The sequence below is a fragment of the Perna viridis genome, chromosome 10, assembly GCF_037379345.1.
Source record: "Perna viridis isolate PV_CMFRI_1.1 ecotype Kerala chromosome 10, ASM3737934v1, whole genome shotgun sequence".
Lineage (NCBI taxonomy): Eukaryota > Metazoa > Mollusca > Bivalvia > Mytilida > Mytilidae > Perna > Perna viridis.
Genome location: NC_142454.1, coordinates 35765868 through 35784260, shown reverse-complemented (window position 1 = coordinate 35784260; position 18393 = coordinate 35765868). Strand labels below are relative to the sequence as shown.

Below are 18393 nucleotides of genomic sequence, written 5' to 3'. Positions count from 1 at the left end.
GGGTAATCAGTTCATGTATTGTTTTCGGTGATTAATCCATTTAAAACAGAATCAATGGCTGCCTGTAATAAAATTTTGAACAGTTAAAGCTAAGATTCTTCTTTCATTTTTTTCAAACATGTTATTCTTGTAGAAAATTATAACAATTTTCAACGACATGCAACTGGCTTGTCCGTTTAATCGTTGTGCTAAGTATTCATTTAGTTTATGTAAAATTTAAGAACCTGTTTATAATCGATTAATTTTATACCAACTCAAATTAAGGAAAATAGGAAATAGGAACGATATTCTAGATTCGTATCTCCAGGCATTGCACAAATACTTAGTCATGACACAGGTAAAATTCAGAATTTTTTTTAAATGATAATAGATAACTGGGGTGTAAGTAACAATTTGATAAGTGGTGAAGGATCTTATAAATTCTAGATATTTTTCTCGAGTTCCTCGAGGATGACATCACCGTTAACAAGAGAGATAAATTATTCATCATTGTTCATATATGTAAGGAAACAATCATATCATAGATCAATAATGTTGACCATGAAAAAAAAACTTTTGTAAAGCGTAAAGCGTTTTCATTGAAATTTCAACTTTCAGTGAAGTGAGAAAACTCTTGCTCGTTAAATAGTATCTCCAATATATGTACAGCACCGCATATATCAATATGATCAATATGTTGGTCAAACATTACCATGGACATTATACTACACGTTCTTGTATTTGACTAGACATTCATTCGGTTTTCTTACTAGATTTATCAAGTGCACTCTAGAAATGGTAATCCAAGTGAATGGTAGGACGCATTATACTAGTCTAAGACAGCGTTTAATACGGTTTTGGCTATAACGTGTAGTTCGACACAAAATATTTGCTTTACTGCCAAATGAAATATGCAACGACAAATATAATAAGATCTTAATTCTTTTATGCTATTCAGAAAATGTAAGTTAAAGAGATAGCTAGTATAACCGGTTCCACTGTTATGTTCTTTTTACGTGACAATATCACTCAGGTTTTTGTATTTATTCACCAGATATGGTCGCGTCAGCTGATATAATTTCTTCCGTTTCTTGATCATTATAACGGAATTATTTGCCGTCTGTGTCAAATTGATAAATGGGTTTTATGATATATCTTTGCTATACCATATTTTTTTACAGCGACATCCTTAACTTTTCAACAAATATTTGCTTAAATTTCCTCTTTACAAACGATAGTTAATATGTATGTTAAATATGGAATTTTATTTTCTAGAATATTTCGAATATTAGGCATTGTTATGTAATGATGAGAAACACAGCCTCATACAGTTGAATCATTACTGGAAACATGCTCCCTTTTTACCAAAGAATTTTAGTCTAGAATAAAAAATACAATTACCTCAAAGATCGCTAGATATTTTATCCACCAGGTGAATATTTCTGACAAAAGATAATAAAAATAAAACAAGAACGGATATGTCAAAACGCGACCGCATCAGCGTACATGTGCAACATAAATAAAGAATAGTAAATACTTTCCAAAAAGCACAAAAAGGTCAGCAACAAGTGTAAAAGAGTAATCAAGGGAACCAAGGCTCAAAAGAATGTAATCCAGGGACAAAGACCAGACATGGAAAACAGACATACACAACAAAGAACATAAAGTAACTAAAATCATAAATACAAAGTAACAAAAGTAAATGAGCAACTCGGAGGACTCCACTAAAAACTGGGAGCATGGACCAGGTGCACCGGTAGGGTAAGAGTCCTCTGCTTTTCTAGAAACACCCGCCGAGTTGCTCATAAAAAGTCAAGTCCGGGGTAGACAAACGAGGAAAGGAAAACTATGACCCGTTGAATAAATCAGTTTTCATGGTGCTGATGGATATACCATAACGATCCACGAGTTCATGATGACGACCATAAAACGTCTGTAGTGATGACTTCAATCTTGTAGCAACATAACCCAGTTCTAGAAGCCTATTTGTTAGAGTTCTAGCGCGATACAAAAAGTCTGCGTAGTTTCGGCAAGCTCTGGCATAACGTATGAGTTGTGATATGAACACTCCATACGCAGGAGCTGAAGGGATGTTGCCACAGATGAAAGGAAAGTTGACAATTCTGAATGAAAAGTCATCACGTTGTCGTAAAGTTTGGTCAATATTTTTCTTTTACCATCGATTTCTAAGTGTAGATCAATATATGAGGCTGACTTCACAGTGTCTGTAGTATCCTTCATCTCAAGTTCTTTTGGGTAGATGCGATGTATCATATCCCCGAAATTGGGATTATTTAAAGATAATACCTAACCTATATAGCGGAAACTGAGATTGAAGGATCTAGCCAAACGATATTCTTTCTTTCTGATCAGATCAGCTATAAAGTCAGCCTCATAAGAGTGAAGGAATAGGTCAGCAAGTAAAGGAGCACAATTTGTTCCCATTGGAATGCCGACCGTTTGTTGAAAAACACGTCCACCACACTGGACAAATATGTTGTCGATAAAAAAATTCCAGCATTTTGTAAACATCTTCCTCTGTATATTTGGAAGATGATTTGGAATTATTTCTTACAAAGTATGAGGAATCTCTACCAAGAACTATATATTTGTATCTAGGTGTTCCACACACCAATAAGTAAGTTTTGAAAGGTCCCGACAACAAAATTAATCACATCCACGGTAACAGAACGATGACAATTCTTCAAAATAAAAGTCATATAACGACACACAGACACATTAAAGACCAACATCTCTTGACTGTGACCAGGCGAACAGGCGAATGTCATATTTGCTACTCATAACGGCAGCCTTGGTTTTTTTGTTGGTATTTCATTTTACTAAAGCCTTTTATGTTTTTTTTTTATTTTTGGTTGCTTTTGCTTTTTTGGTTTTTTTGGGGGGGAAGGGGTTCATCATAAATTAATTATATGTATTATAGTATCACCAGTTTAGCTTTATTGTAGAAATGGATAATTTACATGAGAAATGGGGTGCAACTCGTTAAATGATTTACTTCCATTTAAATACGTTAGCTTATCAGTAGGCTTAGTTAAAAAGGAATTGTGGTGAACTAGGAAAATCTGTACGGGATTACAAATGTAAATATCAAAACCTTGGCATTTACTTCAAACTCTCATTGCGTCAACTTCATTATTTATCGATATAGCAACTAGTTCCTACATCAATGCTAGAAAATCATTACAATTAGTTGTTAATTGTTATTTCCATACCATTACTAATGTAAACACTGAGAGGATACTCTAACTAAATACTGTCATTGTATAGTTTAAACTTAAAACATCTTACCGATGACTTTTACTTTTGTAAATGAAGGTGTTTTCATTACTTAAAAATTTCGCAACTTTCTCCTTCAAGTATCGATTTAAAAACATATCATAAAGAGTGATTTGATAATAAGCTGAGTGAACTGGTCTGTTTCTACTTCCATGTAAGTTTTATATGCTGAGAATACATAGAACAGCAAGCAGCGTTTGTATGCAATCCCAGAAAGAAATGCAAAAGGCAGTCCGGTCATTAAAGCTGATAAAGATTGTATTATACTATATTATAGTGAAACCTGCCTATAATGAACCCTGTAAAAATCAGAAAAAAACTGTTAATCCTGACACCTTCAACAGTCATTGTATATTAGTTTAAATGTATTTTGAATCTGAATCTTTGTAATTTGAATCTTGGTCAACTGAGGACCTGTCTAAACCAAGCAAGTTTCGGTATGCAGTACACGCTTATCAAGGGGTAACTTCTCATCAGCAGTACCAGAATCAAATATACAAGAAAATCTAGAACTAAAAAACAATTGTACTCAAGAAACACTCGAAACCAAAACTGTCGAAACATGAAGCCAAATCCATCAATGATAGGTTCTACCATGTGCAATACAAAGAATGGAGTCTCAGAGTTTATGTATTTTTTTAAATGTGCCATACTGCATATTTTGAAAAATATGATAAATAAAATTTGATGTAGGCATTCTTAAAATAACTTAACCTATTTAAAAAGGATCTTTTTTTTTCGTTGGTTTTCTCAATGCATTACTCATTATTTTCAGACATACCAACAATAATCATCATTACTATATTTAGGCTAACAATGCAAGATCAGATTCTAAACAACTATCATTGGTATGGGGTTCTTAACACAAAAAAGGACACAAAGAAAACAGTCTAATGGTATCAAAGAACAGGATGAAATTTATTTAAGTGAAACTTAGTAACATGATATCTGTGGCTTGATTGTAGAAACTTTATATATGAGTCGATTCGCAGTACCATATTGGCATAAAACATGGACGGCTACCACAATACAAACCATTATTCCCTTTTGTTTTGTTATCTTTAATTTTCTTACTAGTATGGTTTTACTAAAAATCACCACGAACTATCCTGATGACTTGTAGAATTCTTATAATAAGTTCAAGATTACACGTTTAATCCGCAAACTCTTCCTTAATTGAAGAGAAAACAATACCATTCAGAATCCTCATTAAGACCTGGTAAAGTCATAGCTGTATGATATTCAGAAAGATTATTCATGTTAGAAGCAATCGGACGTCTTAGCATTTAAACCTAATTAAACATGGGACAGATATTGACTTTATGTATACTTTCAGTTAAGCTAATTTCAAATTTTGTACCGGAATAGCACGCAAAGTTGATTAAACTTTAAATTTTAAGAAATACCATGTATTTAGATCTTGATTAAATAGACATTTATGTTAGAATAAGTAACTCTTCTTCTTACCGGTGGCGTAATTACATTTAACCAAAGGTCAGATCGTGAAATCAACTCTCTCTTTGTTCTTTGAGGATGCAAAACCAAAGAAATTTGCATTTTAAATGTAAGTGTTCTAATAGCAACAATGACGAAGTCGTGCGATATGAACAAAAACAATGCACAGATCGGAGAATATACATCTGTTGATAAATCAAAGAATAAAGTTTCAAAATAACATTCGTAGGTTCAATAGACTTGATATCACTGTTTGAACTCGAACATTCTAGAAAGTAGTTTTAAATGATAAGCTTTTAACTCAGAGTAATAAAGTAACGAAAACCAATATAAAAACCCAACAACTAAAATATAAGTGTTTACCAGACACATCAATGGAACCATGTCCTTTCCAATCAATTAAATGTTATCGTTTTGTTTATATGATGACTAAAGACACCCTGCTGTACCAATAAAACGTTAATACGTTTTCATTCTACAGAATGGAAGCCAATATTACTCCTCATACATCACTGACCTATCATTCATTATAAACGAACCTTACAAGCATTTTATCCTGTGGTCGTTCTATAATCCTGATAAGTTTTACATTGACATGAAAATTGAATATTGTTAAGGAGTGGACATATATAACAGCTTTGAAAGCAAGCATTTACTTCTTCTATCAAATTCTTAACCTTTGTTTCTAAAACTCTTAGGGCAAAATGTCATCTTTGATACAGTGTTCAATAGCTGCAAATGCAGTCAGAAAATCTTTGTCAATTTATTTTGAAATGCTTTGAAAATGACTTCATAAATAAGTATTTTTATTCACACCTTAAACAAATATTTCTGCTGTTTTATCTGTCTGTTATATTCTACATGGGCTAATATGTCATTCTGAAAAAAAAAACAACGTAGCTTGATTAATAGCTCAAAACTAATTTGGGTGACATACTGTGTAATTGATTAGTTTAAAAATGTTTTATTACGCGAATTATCTTACAAACATATATTCATGGTATAATTTTGCAAATACTAAATCAACTCTCTTTTTTTCGACAGTTTTTCAATTTTCAACTTCATACATAAATTTCAAAAATACCAATTATATCAATATTGCAAGAGTAATCATGGGAACCAAGATTCTACCAGAAATCAAAAGATTGTAATCCATGGACAAAGACTGGACAGGAAAAAGGCGCACACCTCAAAAAACACTAAATAACCAAAATGATACGTACAAAGCAAAAAATTGTAAATGAGCATCTCGGACTCAACTAAAAACTGGGAGCATGGACCAGGTGCATCGGTAGGGTTAGCGTACACTGATTTTCTAGAAAACACCAGCCCCTTAAAAAGAGTCAAGTCCAGGGTAGTCAAAAGTGGAAAGGAAAACTATGACACGTTGAACAAATTGGTATATGGTGCAGATGGATACACAATAACGATTCACGAGTTCATGATGACGACTGTAAAATTTATGTATTGATGACTTCAGTCTTATAGCGACATATTCCTGTTCCAGAAGTCTAATTGTAAAAATTTTAGCGCGGTACAAAAAGTCTGGGTAGTTACAGCAAGCTCTGCCATAACAGGAAAACTCGGTAAGCTGCACACGTGTTTTGAATTAGTGATCTCTCATCAAATATTTTGAAATTTCAAGATTCAATTGTAAATTGTATACAAGAAGCACTCATAACCCCGAAAATATCGAAATAGGAAGCTAAATCAATCAAAGACGCCTAGCCATGCCAACATATACCATATGTCATCAACTAATCGATCTGATTGATTAAAATGTATATACAAGAATGCAAAAAAAGTTCGGTCTTTGTAAAGAGATATTTTTGTGAAGAATCATAGTTCACAGTTACTAAATGGTTATGCTAGTTAGTGCCTTTCTTCCTTTTGAATTAAAGAAACAGTGCATATTATTTTTGAATTGATGAAAACCATTCTTCATATTTGTCATGTTTGGTATGTATTACTATTTAAATAAAAAAAAAACTGACATAGGTTTTTAACGCATCGGCAATCTTTTATAAAGACAGTATTTGTTTTTGGTACTTCTTCCATGGAAACCTAAACAGTTTTAATCAATATGAGCATTGCATATTCTCGGAATCCTAGGTTGAGAAAAGCAGAATTAAAAAAACCTATGAAAGATTAGAGTGCAAAATTAAAAAAAACAGAAACAGAAACAAAAAATGCTGTCCTTTAGATATTGTATATGGCCTGCAATCGCTCATTTAGTTCAACAGCATTGTCATGCTTGAGACTATACAACGATAAAAGTAGACGTCTTGTTTATATTAAACAGAGGAATTAGTTGTAAGTGATAGGGAAACAACTGAATAAAAACCCTTCTAAATATCGTACTTAAATCATGCACTTACAAAACTGTCATATATTGATTACTACCTCGGATTGACTATAATAATCGTCGGTGATATTGCGTGAGTACGAATAGATTTCATTAATCAAACTTGTATAATAATATGCAGTATTGTTTAACCGTCTTTATCACAAATAAAACGCAACTTAAGATCTTGGGAATCATTTTTTCATTAGATCAGGGTATTTATTCATTCATCTTAAATGGCTGATTTGGTTGTGTAAATCTCTGAATGAATATCTAAATCAATATGAATAATGTTTTGCTTTCAATGACGACATATAATATTTTAATAAGGTAGAATATACCTTAAAGTGTTTGATATCTTATAACTACGATTAACAGAACAATAATATTGATTGTTGTATGTGTTGTATGTAAAACTTGAAATACTATTGAATGCTCGACATTTGAATGGTAAAATAAACTAGAATAGTTAACCGATATATTCGAGTGATCTTCAGATTATATTAAGCACATTTTCAGATTATGCAATATTTTGTTTTGACATCTAACAACCCCTTCAATATTCAAATGTACACACATTTCGAGAATTATTTGTGGTAGTTGGCTGTAAAAGTATTTGGAGTATTTGAAACGTTCAAAAACTCGTAAAACCATGAAGAAATTATGAAACTGAATGCCATAGTATGTCATGCAATTCTTAAGGAATTATTAATATTTTAAAAATTATACTAGCTTTTGACAGACAAAAAATTTCAGGATTAATGTATGCCACTGTATCACAAAAAATCAAACTATGCACAGTGTTTCACTATATCCATTTTATTGCCCATAAAACTTAAACTTTCTCTATATTCTTTATTATTGCTTGCTGTCACTGTTTTTGTTTTATTTTGCATTTTTTTTTCTTTTTAATTTTGAGAGTGAATCATCACACTTTCACATCATTATAGTCTGCAAAGGTATATTGACGTGTAGAATGTTATTAAATAAATATGGTTCCGTTTGCTATCATTTTGTTTGTTTGTTTGTTTGTTTGTTGGGGTTTAACGTCCGAGCAGCAATATTTCAGCTATATTCAGACGATGAACATGAAATGGATGATAATATGAACATGAAATGAAAAAAAAAGGATGGGACACACGGATAATAGGGTCGACAAATTTTGATTGCCACTGGAAAAAGGGGCAATTTAGCCTCCTGTGGCGGAGCGCAAAGGTTCCTACTCCTACCGAATACCACAGCAGGGTTCTTTAACGTGCGAGGAACGTGGCATCTTTCCAAACACGGTGCACCACTATGGTTTGCGGTCAGGTTTTCCGTATTATAGCCTGACAACCCCAGCATGTAACATTCCAGGGGTACCCCATTCCACCACCTGGGGCACACATCCCAGTTGCTCTGTGGGCAGAGCGCCTAACCCCCGGCTAGGTTTCTGAGCACTATTTAGTCGCCTTATACGACAAGATTAGCGCTGCTGCAGGCCTATTCTTTTAACACCCGGACCTGCACGGGGCACTATCATTTTGTAAAGAATTCATTAATAGAGCTAGAGTTATCTCTCTTCTACCGTAATATTCTTACACTGCAGGCTTTGTCGTATTAGATGGATTGGTTTTGTTACATTCACACATACCCACCCACTCAGATTCACACCTTACACATATAAATACAGAATTTCCTAAATGGAGAAAAGACTATCATTAATCTTAATGCGACGAAAATGCCCATTGTATGCATGAATTATGTAGTAGATCATTATCTAAAACAGACTTGACTATGACATTTACGATAACAATGACCATAAGTAGCATTTCAAACTGCAAACAAGAAAAAAGTAATACTTTGGCATTCCATAAATAACAGATACACTGTACATTCATCACAAACAGTTTGATAAAACAATTTTTCAAAGAAAGTCGTACACTTGTTGAGTATGTTGACTTGAATTGTCTATTTGCCATTCTTGTTTATGCCTTAAAGTGCAGTATGTCATTATTGAATAAACAACCGCAGGATTGATTGAAAGAATCAATCAATCAATCATACTTTGAAGTTTTAATCTGAAAAGCGAGAGGTAAATTCATAAAGTAATGGTCTTAATTCCCGAACAAAGATGACTGCACATTCGTTTGTTTAATCTTTCTTGTGTTCATCGGCATATATTAGATCACACGCGTTGCATCCTGATAGGAAACACATTTTTATTTTGTTTTGCAATAACCCCAAACTCTGGAGAAATTGTGTTGATCACCGAGGTTTCGAAATGTTTTGCAACGTAAATAATAATTTGTGTCCTTAATGTACCTCCGTAGAAAAGCAATTCATATCTACAAAAAAGGTTTAAATGTAAGTTTGTTGTCGTGCAAATTCTTTTCGTGAAGAAATTTTGAATCTAGGTATTTCTTGCGCATGATTTGGAAGAAGAACAAGGTGACTAGATATTTTTAGTATGTGAATTTCGTTGTGAGCTATACATTGCATTAACAGACGTTCTGTTTTATTTGTTCAATAAACTATGTCAAAAACAAATATGTATAAAATAAATGGCCGACACAGGACTTGCGCATAAATATCAGCAAAAAACAGTACCGATACGTCAAAATCCAAAACATGGCCTTACCTTGAACAAATTTGACATACATGATCTACATACACAATGTACCGAACCAAATAAAATATATATCATATAAAAACTGAAGATAAGGAAAAAATACGTCACAAAAATAAAGCACTGGTTAATTAAACTCCAAAAAAGGGGTGACATCAGGTGCTCAGGAAGGGTAAGCATGTCCTGCTCCGCCAACAGCATCCGTCATATTGCAAGTGAGTATAATCCGGAATAACCTAGCAACAATCGTGCAGCTCGGCGACACATGCCAAACACTATTCACACTGGGGTGAAATGATTAATTTCACCCTAAAACATACGCCGTTATCAATTATTTTTTTGAAACTGCCACAAATTGATCATGAACTTGATATCACACAGCATCGCGCCAAAAACTTACTTGAAGATTTCAAAAGAAATGAAATGTACGTCTGTCAACGCACTTACACGATAGCACGACGTTTCCAAATGATAGATCAAATGAGTTTGATCGAAAATACTGATATTTAATTTAGCCGGACCTGCGTATAGATATTATTGTACTTTAAATATCAATAGGAACTCTCCAGTCTTTCTCGTTACACAATAGAAAAACCTCGGAGGCACTAGGCGGAAAAATATGTCCGGAATTTGAATGATTCGATTTTAAAATTGTAGTTAAACTGATTGAATTTTTACCATTACTTTTATTTCTAAGCTCCTTGCTTCGCGCCAAAATCCTAAAAGAGTTATTGTTCTTGAATTTCTAACGATATCTAACTAAATTTTTAGAGCAACTTGTTGGATAGAAACACTTTGATTCGTGTATGACTACAATTCCGGCAAATTTCTCCTTCCTGCATTCAATGTTATTTTTCAAGTGTAGCGGAAATGTAGTTCCGATTGCCTCAAATATAGAACGTATTTTCAAAACATTTTATCTGATTGAGAATCCGTTAAATTTTACTAAAACTCAAATGAAATACGTGTTTCGAAGATGCAAAGCAATGGCATTTAAACAAGAGGATAGTCGATATCATATTGAAGGGTCCCATGATTTAAAAAAATATGTAAACATCCACTGCCGTTAGAGGATAAAATAAATCTTTTCTCTCCAGATATGGGCGTGTACATTTTAATGAAAACTCGACAAATATTGAATTTCAATGCTTTCTCAGGATATCAGTGATATATAATTGTAATAAAAAACCTATGGCCTAGCCACTTTGACTTGACATTGTGTCAAAGGAGCTACTTTACTGCGGCTAGTATGTGTCAAGTTTGGTAGGTAGTCAATTCGGTAGACATCCAATCTAATTGAATATATCTGGTCTCATCTGTGAGATTGAAACTTCATATAGGTCGACTTAATTGTAATGTCGACCGTATAACGTCTGTAATAATGATATTGACAAAGACTGAACATATCCTTGTTTGAGAAGTTAATTTGACAATACTCGCGCTCTACAGAGAAAGTCCATGTACAGATTACAGGCTTGACAATAACGGATCAACTATGAAAAACATGGAGATGTTGGTTTATTGCACTAAGAAATGGGAAATTTACTAAAAGTCAAAATCATCACATTTGTTATACGTGATCTATATAACGGAAAGTGGGCTTCTTAGAAATGGTCGTTAAATTTAATTTGTGAAATTTCTTTATAACATTGTCATGAATATAAACATTATTAAATATCAGCGAGCTACTTGGTTTATCTTGGGAAGACTCGCATGTCAAAGTCAGCCAGATAATACAGTATGCTCAACATCCGTTTCGGTTCTGGTGGAGGTAAGTCCTTTGGTGGCAAGAACTTAAATCGTTGGACAAGGGAAACTACTACTAAGAACAATTCTTGTCGGGCCATAACTTCTCCTGGACATGACCTTTTACCTAAAAGATACAGATACAGATATGGCGTAAAAGAAAGACAACATTAATCTTTGTCGAATAAAGTGCAAAAAATGTTTGAATCATACGACTTAATAAATGATTATATTATCGCAAGTAGCATCAAATAAATTGATCAATATGTCCCCGTACCCAGTTATTATAAAAAAAAAAAAAAAAAACACATAATAGAATTTAATGAAACTTGTACAAATTTTTTATCTCATTATGCCATTGTCGTTTTTCCTAAAGAGGTTTTCTATGTGGTTTCTGGGGAAGGGAAGGGGTGGGATCGCCAAGTTTTTTTTGCGGGTTCATACGGTTATTATCATCTTATATGTTGAATAGATCAGATACCATGCTGTGAAACTGACATATGTTAGTTATCTAGATAAACGTAAAAGAGGGCATGTCACGTAAGTAAAGAAGATAATGTAATATACAAATCACACAGCTCGGTACATTGTATAAGTCCAATTTATTTTTTCTTAAAGACTATTCAACCATATATTTTTCTTATGTTTAATTCATTTTACCGATCATTTAAATTTGTTATCTAAGAACGAATGATAGCTTACCAATTGAAAATGGCACAACATATTTCAGTTTTTCTTTACGAGAAGAAGAACCTTCCATAAATCTCTCCGGAATGAATTCATAAGGATCAGGAAATATTTTTTCATCAAAAAGTACCGACTGTAAATTAGGATAAATTGCTGCATTAGCCGGTATCCTAAAGCCTTGGAATTCAACATCAGATTTTGTTACTGATGTTCTTGGTGCAGACAACGGGGCAACACAGGAAAAACGCATGGCTTCATTGCAAACTGCATCGACATACGGAAGTTTTGGTTTGTCAGTCATGTCAGGCTGTCTATCCACGCCAATATTTTCCTTTATTTCTTGGAACATCTTTTCTTGTATTTGAGGTTTCAGAATCATATAAAGTATAATCCAATTAATGGTAATGGCTGTCGTATCAGTTCCTGCTAGTATAAGGTCACGACAAATCCGAATCAACTGATGCTCTGTAACACAAAAAAAGGAAATGAAACAAGAAATCTGTGACGGCTTACTTGTTATATCCCCGCTCTCAATCACGATATAAGGCTTACTTGTGATATCCCCGCTTTTATTCACGATATAAGGCTTACTTGTGATATCCCCGCTATCAATCATGATATAAGAAAAATAAACGAAGTTCTCGGTCAACGGTATATCGATCTTTTCTGAAAAATTAATCCTACCATAAGGCAAACATACAGGATTGATTGATTGATTGTTGGAGTTTAACGCCCGAGCAGCAATATTTCAGCTACATTCAGGCGATGAAAATGTAAGGGATGATAAAATGAACATGAAATGATGATAATGAAATGAAAAAAACGATGGGACACAAGGATAATAGGGTCGACAAATTTTGATTTCCACAAGATCAAAGGGAAGGATGGGTAGGGTCAGGCAATTTAGCCTCCTGTGGTGGAGCGCAAAGGTTCCTACTCCTATCGAATACCAAATACCATAGCAGGGTTTTTTAACGTGCGAGGAACGTGGCATCTTTCCCAACACGGTGCACCACTAAGGTTTGCGGTCAGGTTTTCCATATTATAGCCTGACAACCCCAGCATTTAACATGCCAGGGTTACCCCATTCCACCACCTGAGGCACACATCCCAGTTGCTCTGTTGGGCAGAGCGTCTAGCCCCGGCTAGGTTTCTGAGCACTATTTAGTCGCCTTTTACGACAAGCTTAGCGCTGCTGCAGGCCTATTCTTTTGACACCCAGATCTGCATGGGGCCAAACATTCAAGAAGAATGAGATATAAAATTTCAAGCCTCTGTGATACATGTAAGTACATGCAATTGCTGAGAAAACTGTGACGGAAAAAGTTAATACGGATAAACGGAACACGGACAAGTGTAAAACAGGATGCCCCTTCTTCTTCCCAACGAGGGTATGATTACTATAATCTGAAAATATTTAAAATTGAAATATAACATTCAACCTCATCTCATTGAAATTTAATTAGATCTACAAGATGCACTATACTTTTATTAATTATATATAATTCTGAAGAACCTGAAATTTAACTAACTTAGTAAGTCACTTTCTTAAATAAATTTTCTTATCAATATAAAGAAGTGCCTAGGAGAAAAAGATTTAAAAGATATTTTTAAAAACGAAAAAAAAACTAACCACCAGCGAATTAAATCAGAGTGGTCGTGTATGAAGTTGGCACTTTGCAAGAGTTACTGTTCTTGATTTAATTTTATTGGTTGGTTTCGGCTGGAGATGTATGGTTTTCTCAAAAATACAGATCTGAATACGGAAAGAACAATCGTTGCATAAAATATAGTTTTCATAGATAAAAAGCATTGTTTGTACGGTAGGTTTTTCTAAAACATTTATCACCTAGCTCTACCATAGACAACGTCTGAATTTTATTTAGACGGGCATAAAAATATCTACCAAAAAACTACGATTTATTACGTACACACAAGCTGAACTTTAACAGTTCGGAGAATATTCCCATTTTGTACTGTTGCCTTGAATAGTAGTAAACATGAGTCACACGTGGACTAATTGTGAATTGTTTGTGAAGATTACTACAATAAGCTACGGAAGCCGACAAGGGCCAAAATAAATACTTACATTTTTATTTGGCATACCATGGAGTAAATTAACAGTTTAGCACGTGCTAGTGATGATTCCTTACTATGTCGACATGACCACTAAATGCGTCGAAATAACGACACAATATGTCCAAACGAAAACAAAATCGCTGTAAATATGGTCTCAACTCATTATTCTAAAATTTAATATATTTAAAAAATCTCGGGTAAAAAAAAACAAAATTAATAAGCAACAAACTCAAACAGTATCTTACTCGCAACAATTGTTCAGAAAGAATCTTTACCTGTCTGCCAAGTGGACGAGTTGCTGCTTTCTTTTTGCATTTCAGATAAATACGCATCGATGTAGTCCCTGTGTTTACGGTTGTCAAAAGTCTTTTTATGATTCTCTAACTCTTCCTTGATAAAGTTTTCTAGCTTCCGCTCAATGGAATACATTTCTTTCGCACGGAAGAAATCCCCTGGCAAATATTCCAGGACCGGAAGGAACTCTAATGCTCCACTCCATTCCATATTTTTGATTTGGTCCTGTATTAGGTCAATTATAAATTTGATTTTAGGATCATTGTCTTCATATCGTCGATTAAAAACTAATGAAGTCATGATATTGAGTCCTGTTGTTTGAATCGCAGATTTTGATGAAATATTTTCCCCGATGGTTTTCTTGAGTTTATCTTGTAAGTGTGTAACTTCTTCTAATATCTTCTCTTGCAAAATACGCCGCCCGAATCCGAATTCCTTTAACACATTCAGCGTAAATAATCGACTCTGTGTCCACAGTTTGCCACTTGCACCAATAATACCTAAACATTTATAAACGTGTTCATGAAATAATGAAATTGCGATAATTATTCTCATATATATTATTCTTTTAATAAGACCGCAAAAAAAGTCGTTGAAGACCGTTAAATTGAGTGAAACTAATCAGCTCTCTTAGATATTTTATCATATTGTTTCTAGTGACTTGGGCGTTGAGTGAATTAGGCGTTGTCATTAAAATAGAAACAGATTATTTTTAATCCGATTTTGATGATTTTGTTGTTAATGTGTCCTTTTTGAAATTCGGTTAAAAAGGGTTTTTTTTTTACAGATTATGCTTATCTTTAACCGGAGTTTTGGAGTTGTATGGGACCCAAATTGAAGCATGCCCCAATAATCTTTTTAATTTTGGTCCGATTTTGAAAATTTGTCTTGTAAGATACTAAAATTCTTATGAAAACCCATCTCTGCAATTTTCAATCAAATTTCTGATATCTTTTACAGTCTTTGAGTTATAAGGGGCCATGTGGGCCACACAAAAACAAACAAAACTTTACTTTTTTTAATTTTACCCGATTTTGATTTTCTATGAGATCGATTCCTTATAGAAATCCCTGCCTGCGTTTTTCAATCAGATTTTCAAATATCACTTACGGTTATCGAGTTTAAGGGGTCAAAGTGGTCCACGTTCAAAAAAAGTCATTTGTTTATTATTTTTAATCCGATTTTGAGATTTTTTGTAGGTTCCTCATGAAAATTCCAGTACGTATTTTTTCAATCAGATTTCAGATTTCTCTTACGTTTTTGTTTTAGTTATAGGGATCAAAGGTAAAAGTATCTGATAATTAGAACCCTTAAATCAGAACTTCTTTCATTTTTAATTGAATTTCAAATTTTGTGCAACTTTCTGTCCTAACTAGTTGTTGTGTCAGTCAATGAAGAACTGAAAGTCCCTTTGTCTAAGTGTGACAAAAACTACAACTGTGTCCACGTACACTTGTCCCTGGTCAAAAGAGTTCGAACATCATACTGACGTCGTTTCCTGCTGCGCTCCACAAAGCTATCAACATATTACTACCAAATGTTGTACATATTTTACAAGCCAAGTTTAGAGTTTGATAACAGATTCACGACACCTTAACAAGGTATTTAATTGGGAAGAGGGAATAACCAAAATATGAAAAACGTTTATATTTACCGAGTGCGCGGAAATTGGCATGATTTATTAGTTTTGGTTATTCACGATAACCAATTAATTATCCTATTTAAAATGTTGTAGACATGTGCATTGCCTCTAGAAGCGAGCGCCGTGAGGTTCAAGATTCTTGAATCCCCATTTTTAACCTTACGAGCTTATCCTATGAGTTTTAGCAGGTCTGAAACTCGAAATTTTGTCTAATATGTACAAAATCTGAAAAACCGGAATATTTTACACATAACCTAATCAAAGCGGATTAGGTTCTTGAACAGCAGGCGGAACTTTTTCATATATGTACATATCGTATGAAGCAGAAAAAAATAGAATGCGTTGAAGACGAGTGTGTATTTTCAACGATAAAAATTAATCCTTCTCTATTTTGATCGTTTATTGGTTAGTTTCTTATTTTCTTACTGCGAAACTTCACTGTTAAGGCTGTTTCTGCTGACTACCGACCACATCCGGTTTGACATAATTATATTATTGGGGACCATCTCAAGAATTTTATTTGCACGTACACTTTACTGTTGAGCTCACTTTGTACACGCTGTTACATAGATTTTTCTCCATTATTTATTGCTGTTTTCCAAACACGAATTTATCAAATTTTGTGATTGGTGTATTTATATTTGTGTTGTGGTGTTTTGGCGGGAATAAGTCCAAAGGTAAAATTACCGAATTTCTTTCTCGTGTGAATTATCTGATATTACACATTTCATTAAGCATTTGATAAATTACTGCTGTCTATGTAATGGTACATTGTAACGTCTTGTGACTGTATTGACTGCGAAATCTAAGCTAGAAAATTTACGTTGATCTTAAATTTATTTATCAGAATTTGTTAACCCATAATTAAGTTAACAAAACATTTACGATAAAGATTTGCTGCCAGTTCTTTTTCTACTAAAACAGAATGAAGAAGTCTTATTCAAAGCTAAAGAATTGTGTGATCCATATAAAAAGAAACCAAAATGATTTTAAAAGTTTAATTTTATATACATATGTTCACCTGAGTACATCATTCATAAAGTTATAATTGTTCTAAGTTTACTTTATTAATTTTTATTAAAGTAAATTGTAAATTTTCACCTGTTTTTTTTTAAGATTGCTTCCAGACTTTTCTTCTCAATATTGTTCTTTAAATTACGTACCATTGAATTCTTACTTACCATTCAATTCAACTTTATCAAATATAAAACTACTTGGCCGGTCAGTAAATAGTTCCCCTTTCCTCACTAACGCATCTCTTATATTATCATAACCATTTATTACCACAATAAATTGGGACCCTAGTTTCAAACTAAAAATGTCACCGTACTGTTTCCGAATATCCCGAAATGCCTCGATCAGGTCTTTGCTCCTAATAATAAGAGGAATATTCCCCACAATTGGCCACAATGCTGGACCCGGTGGAGTTCCTGGCGTTCTCCCAACGGTTTCTGCAATTAGGTATGTCAGAATTCCAACCAGAAGGAACACTATTCCAGTAGACAAGTCTATACAGAAATCCATGTTAAGTTATACAGGTGATGACCAATATTATCTCAACCTTGACCATTGGTACATTTATTTACACTTTATTACACACTGAACATTTGAAAGTAAACATGAACTTTAGTTTACCTTGTATTTATAAACGAATTCAAGGTTAACGCATAGCACCCTGATACTCACCATTTTTAGACTTAAGTCAAATCTTTGTTAGAATCAGGCAGTATGGGGAAAATCTGATAGATGCATTTGCAAACCCTCCAAATTACTCGCGGAAGTCCTAACCAATGTTTACATCATTGGATTAATTGATATTTTTAGAATATTATAAAATTAAGGTTTTTGACAGTGTTAGCTGCGCTTGAAATGTTTTTTTTAAGTTGTATTTCAATGAAATTATTATTCATTTTCTGAAATTTTTTGCCGAAATAGTATGTATATCCTTGAATGTGGTGGAACAAATAGTCAAAATAGAATGGCTATACGGGCAAGTACTGTTAACATGAAATTCATGTGAACTTTATATGGAATTAAAATGATTTTAAAGTGAAATTCACTTATCGTGAACATCATTTATAAAGATCACATGAACTTCATGTGAAGACTTGATTTACCCAAATTTCACATCATCAAAAACTGTATTTGCTCCATTCAAGTGAAAATCAGGTGAAATGATTTTGCTTGTGTATTATACGAGTCTAAAATGGCTGACACTATACGAACCTTACATTTATCACGCTTTTTATATTTTTGACATGC

At 33.5% G+C, this 18393-nt stretch overlaps 1 protein-coding gene across 1 annotated transcript; it reads right to left on the bottom strand.

Annotated features, from left to right (window-relative positions):
- Positions 1–11305: 11305 nt before the first annotated feature.
- LOC148605590 (cytochrome P450 2H2-like) lies at positions 11306–17687 on the bottom strand. The gene is made up of 4 exons (XM_088550445.1): positions 17313–17687; positions 14471–14989; positions 12132–12581; positions 11306–11556 (listed from the first exon to the last, which is right to left on the bottom strand). Exons 1-4 carry the CDS (start codon positions 17653–17655, stop codon positions 11378–11380), a joined length of 1491 nt encoding a protein of 496 aa, XP_088406571.1. The 5' UTR covers positions 17656–17687; the 3' UTR covers positions 11306–11377.
- Positions 17688–18393: the final 706 nt, after the last annotated feature.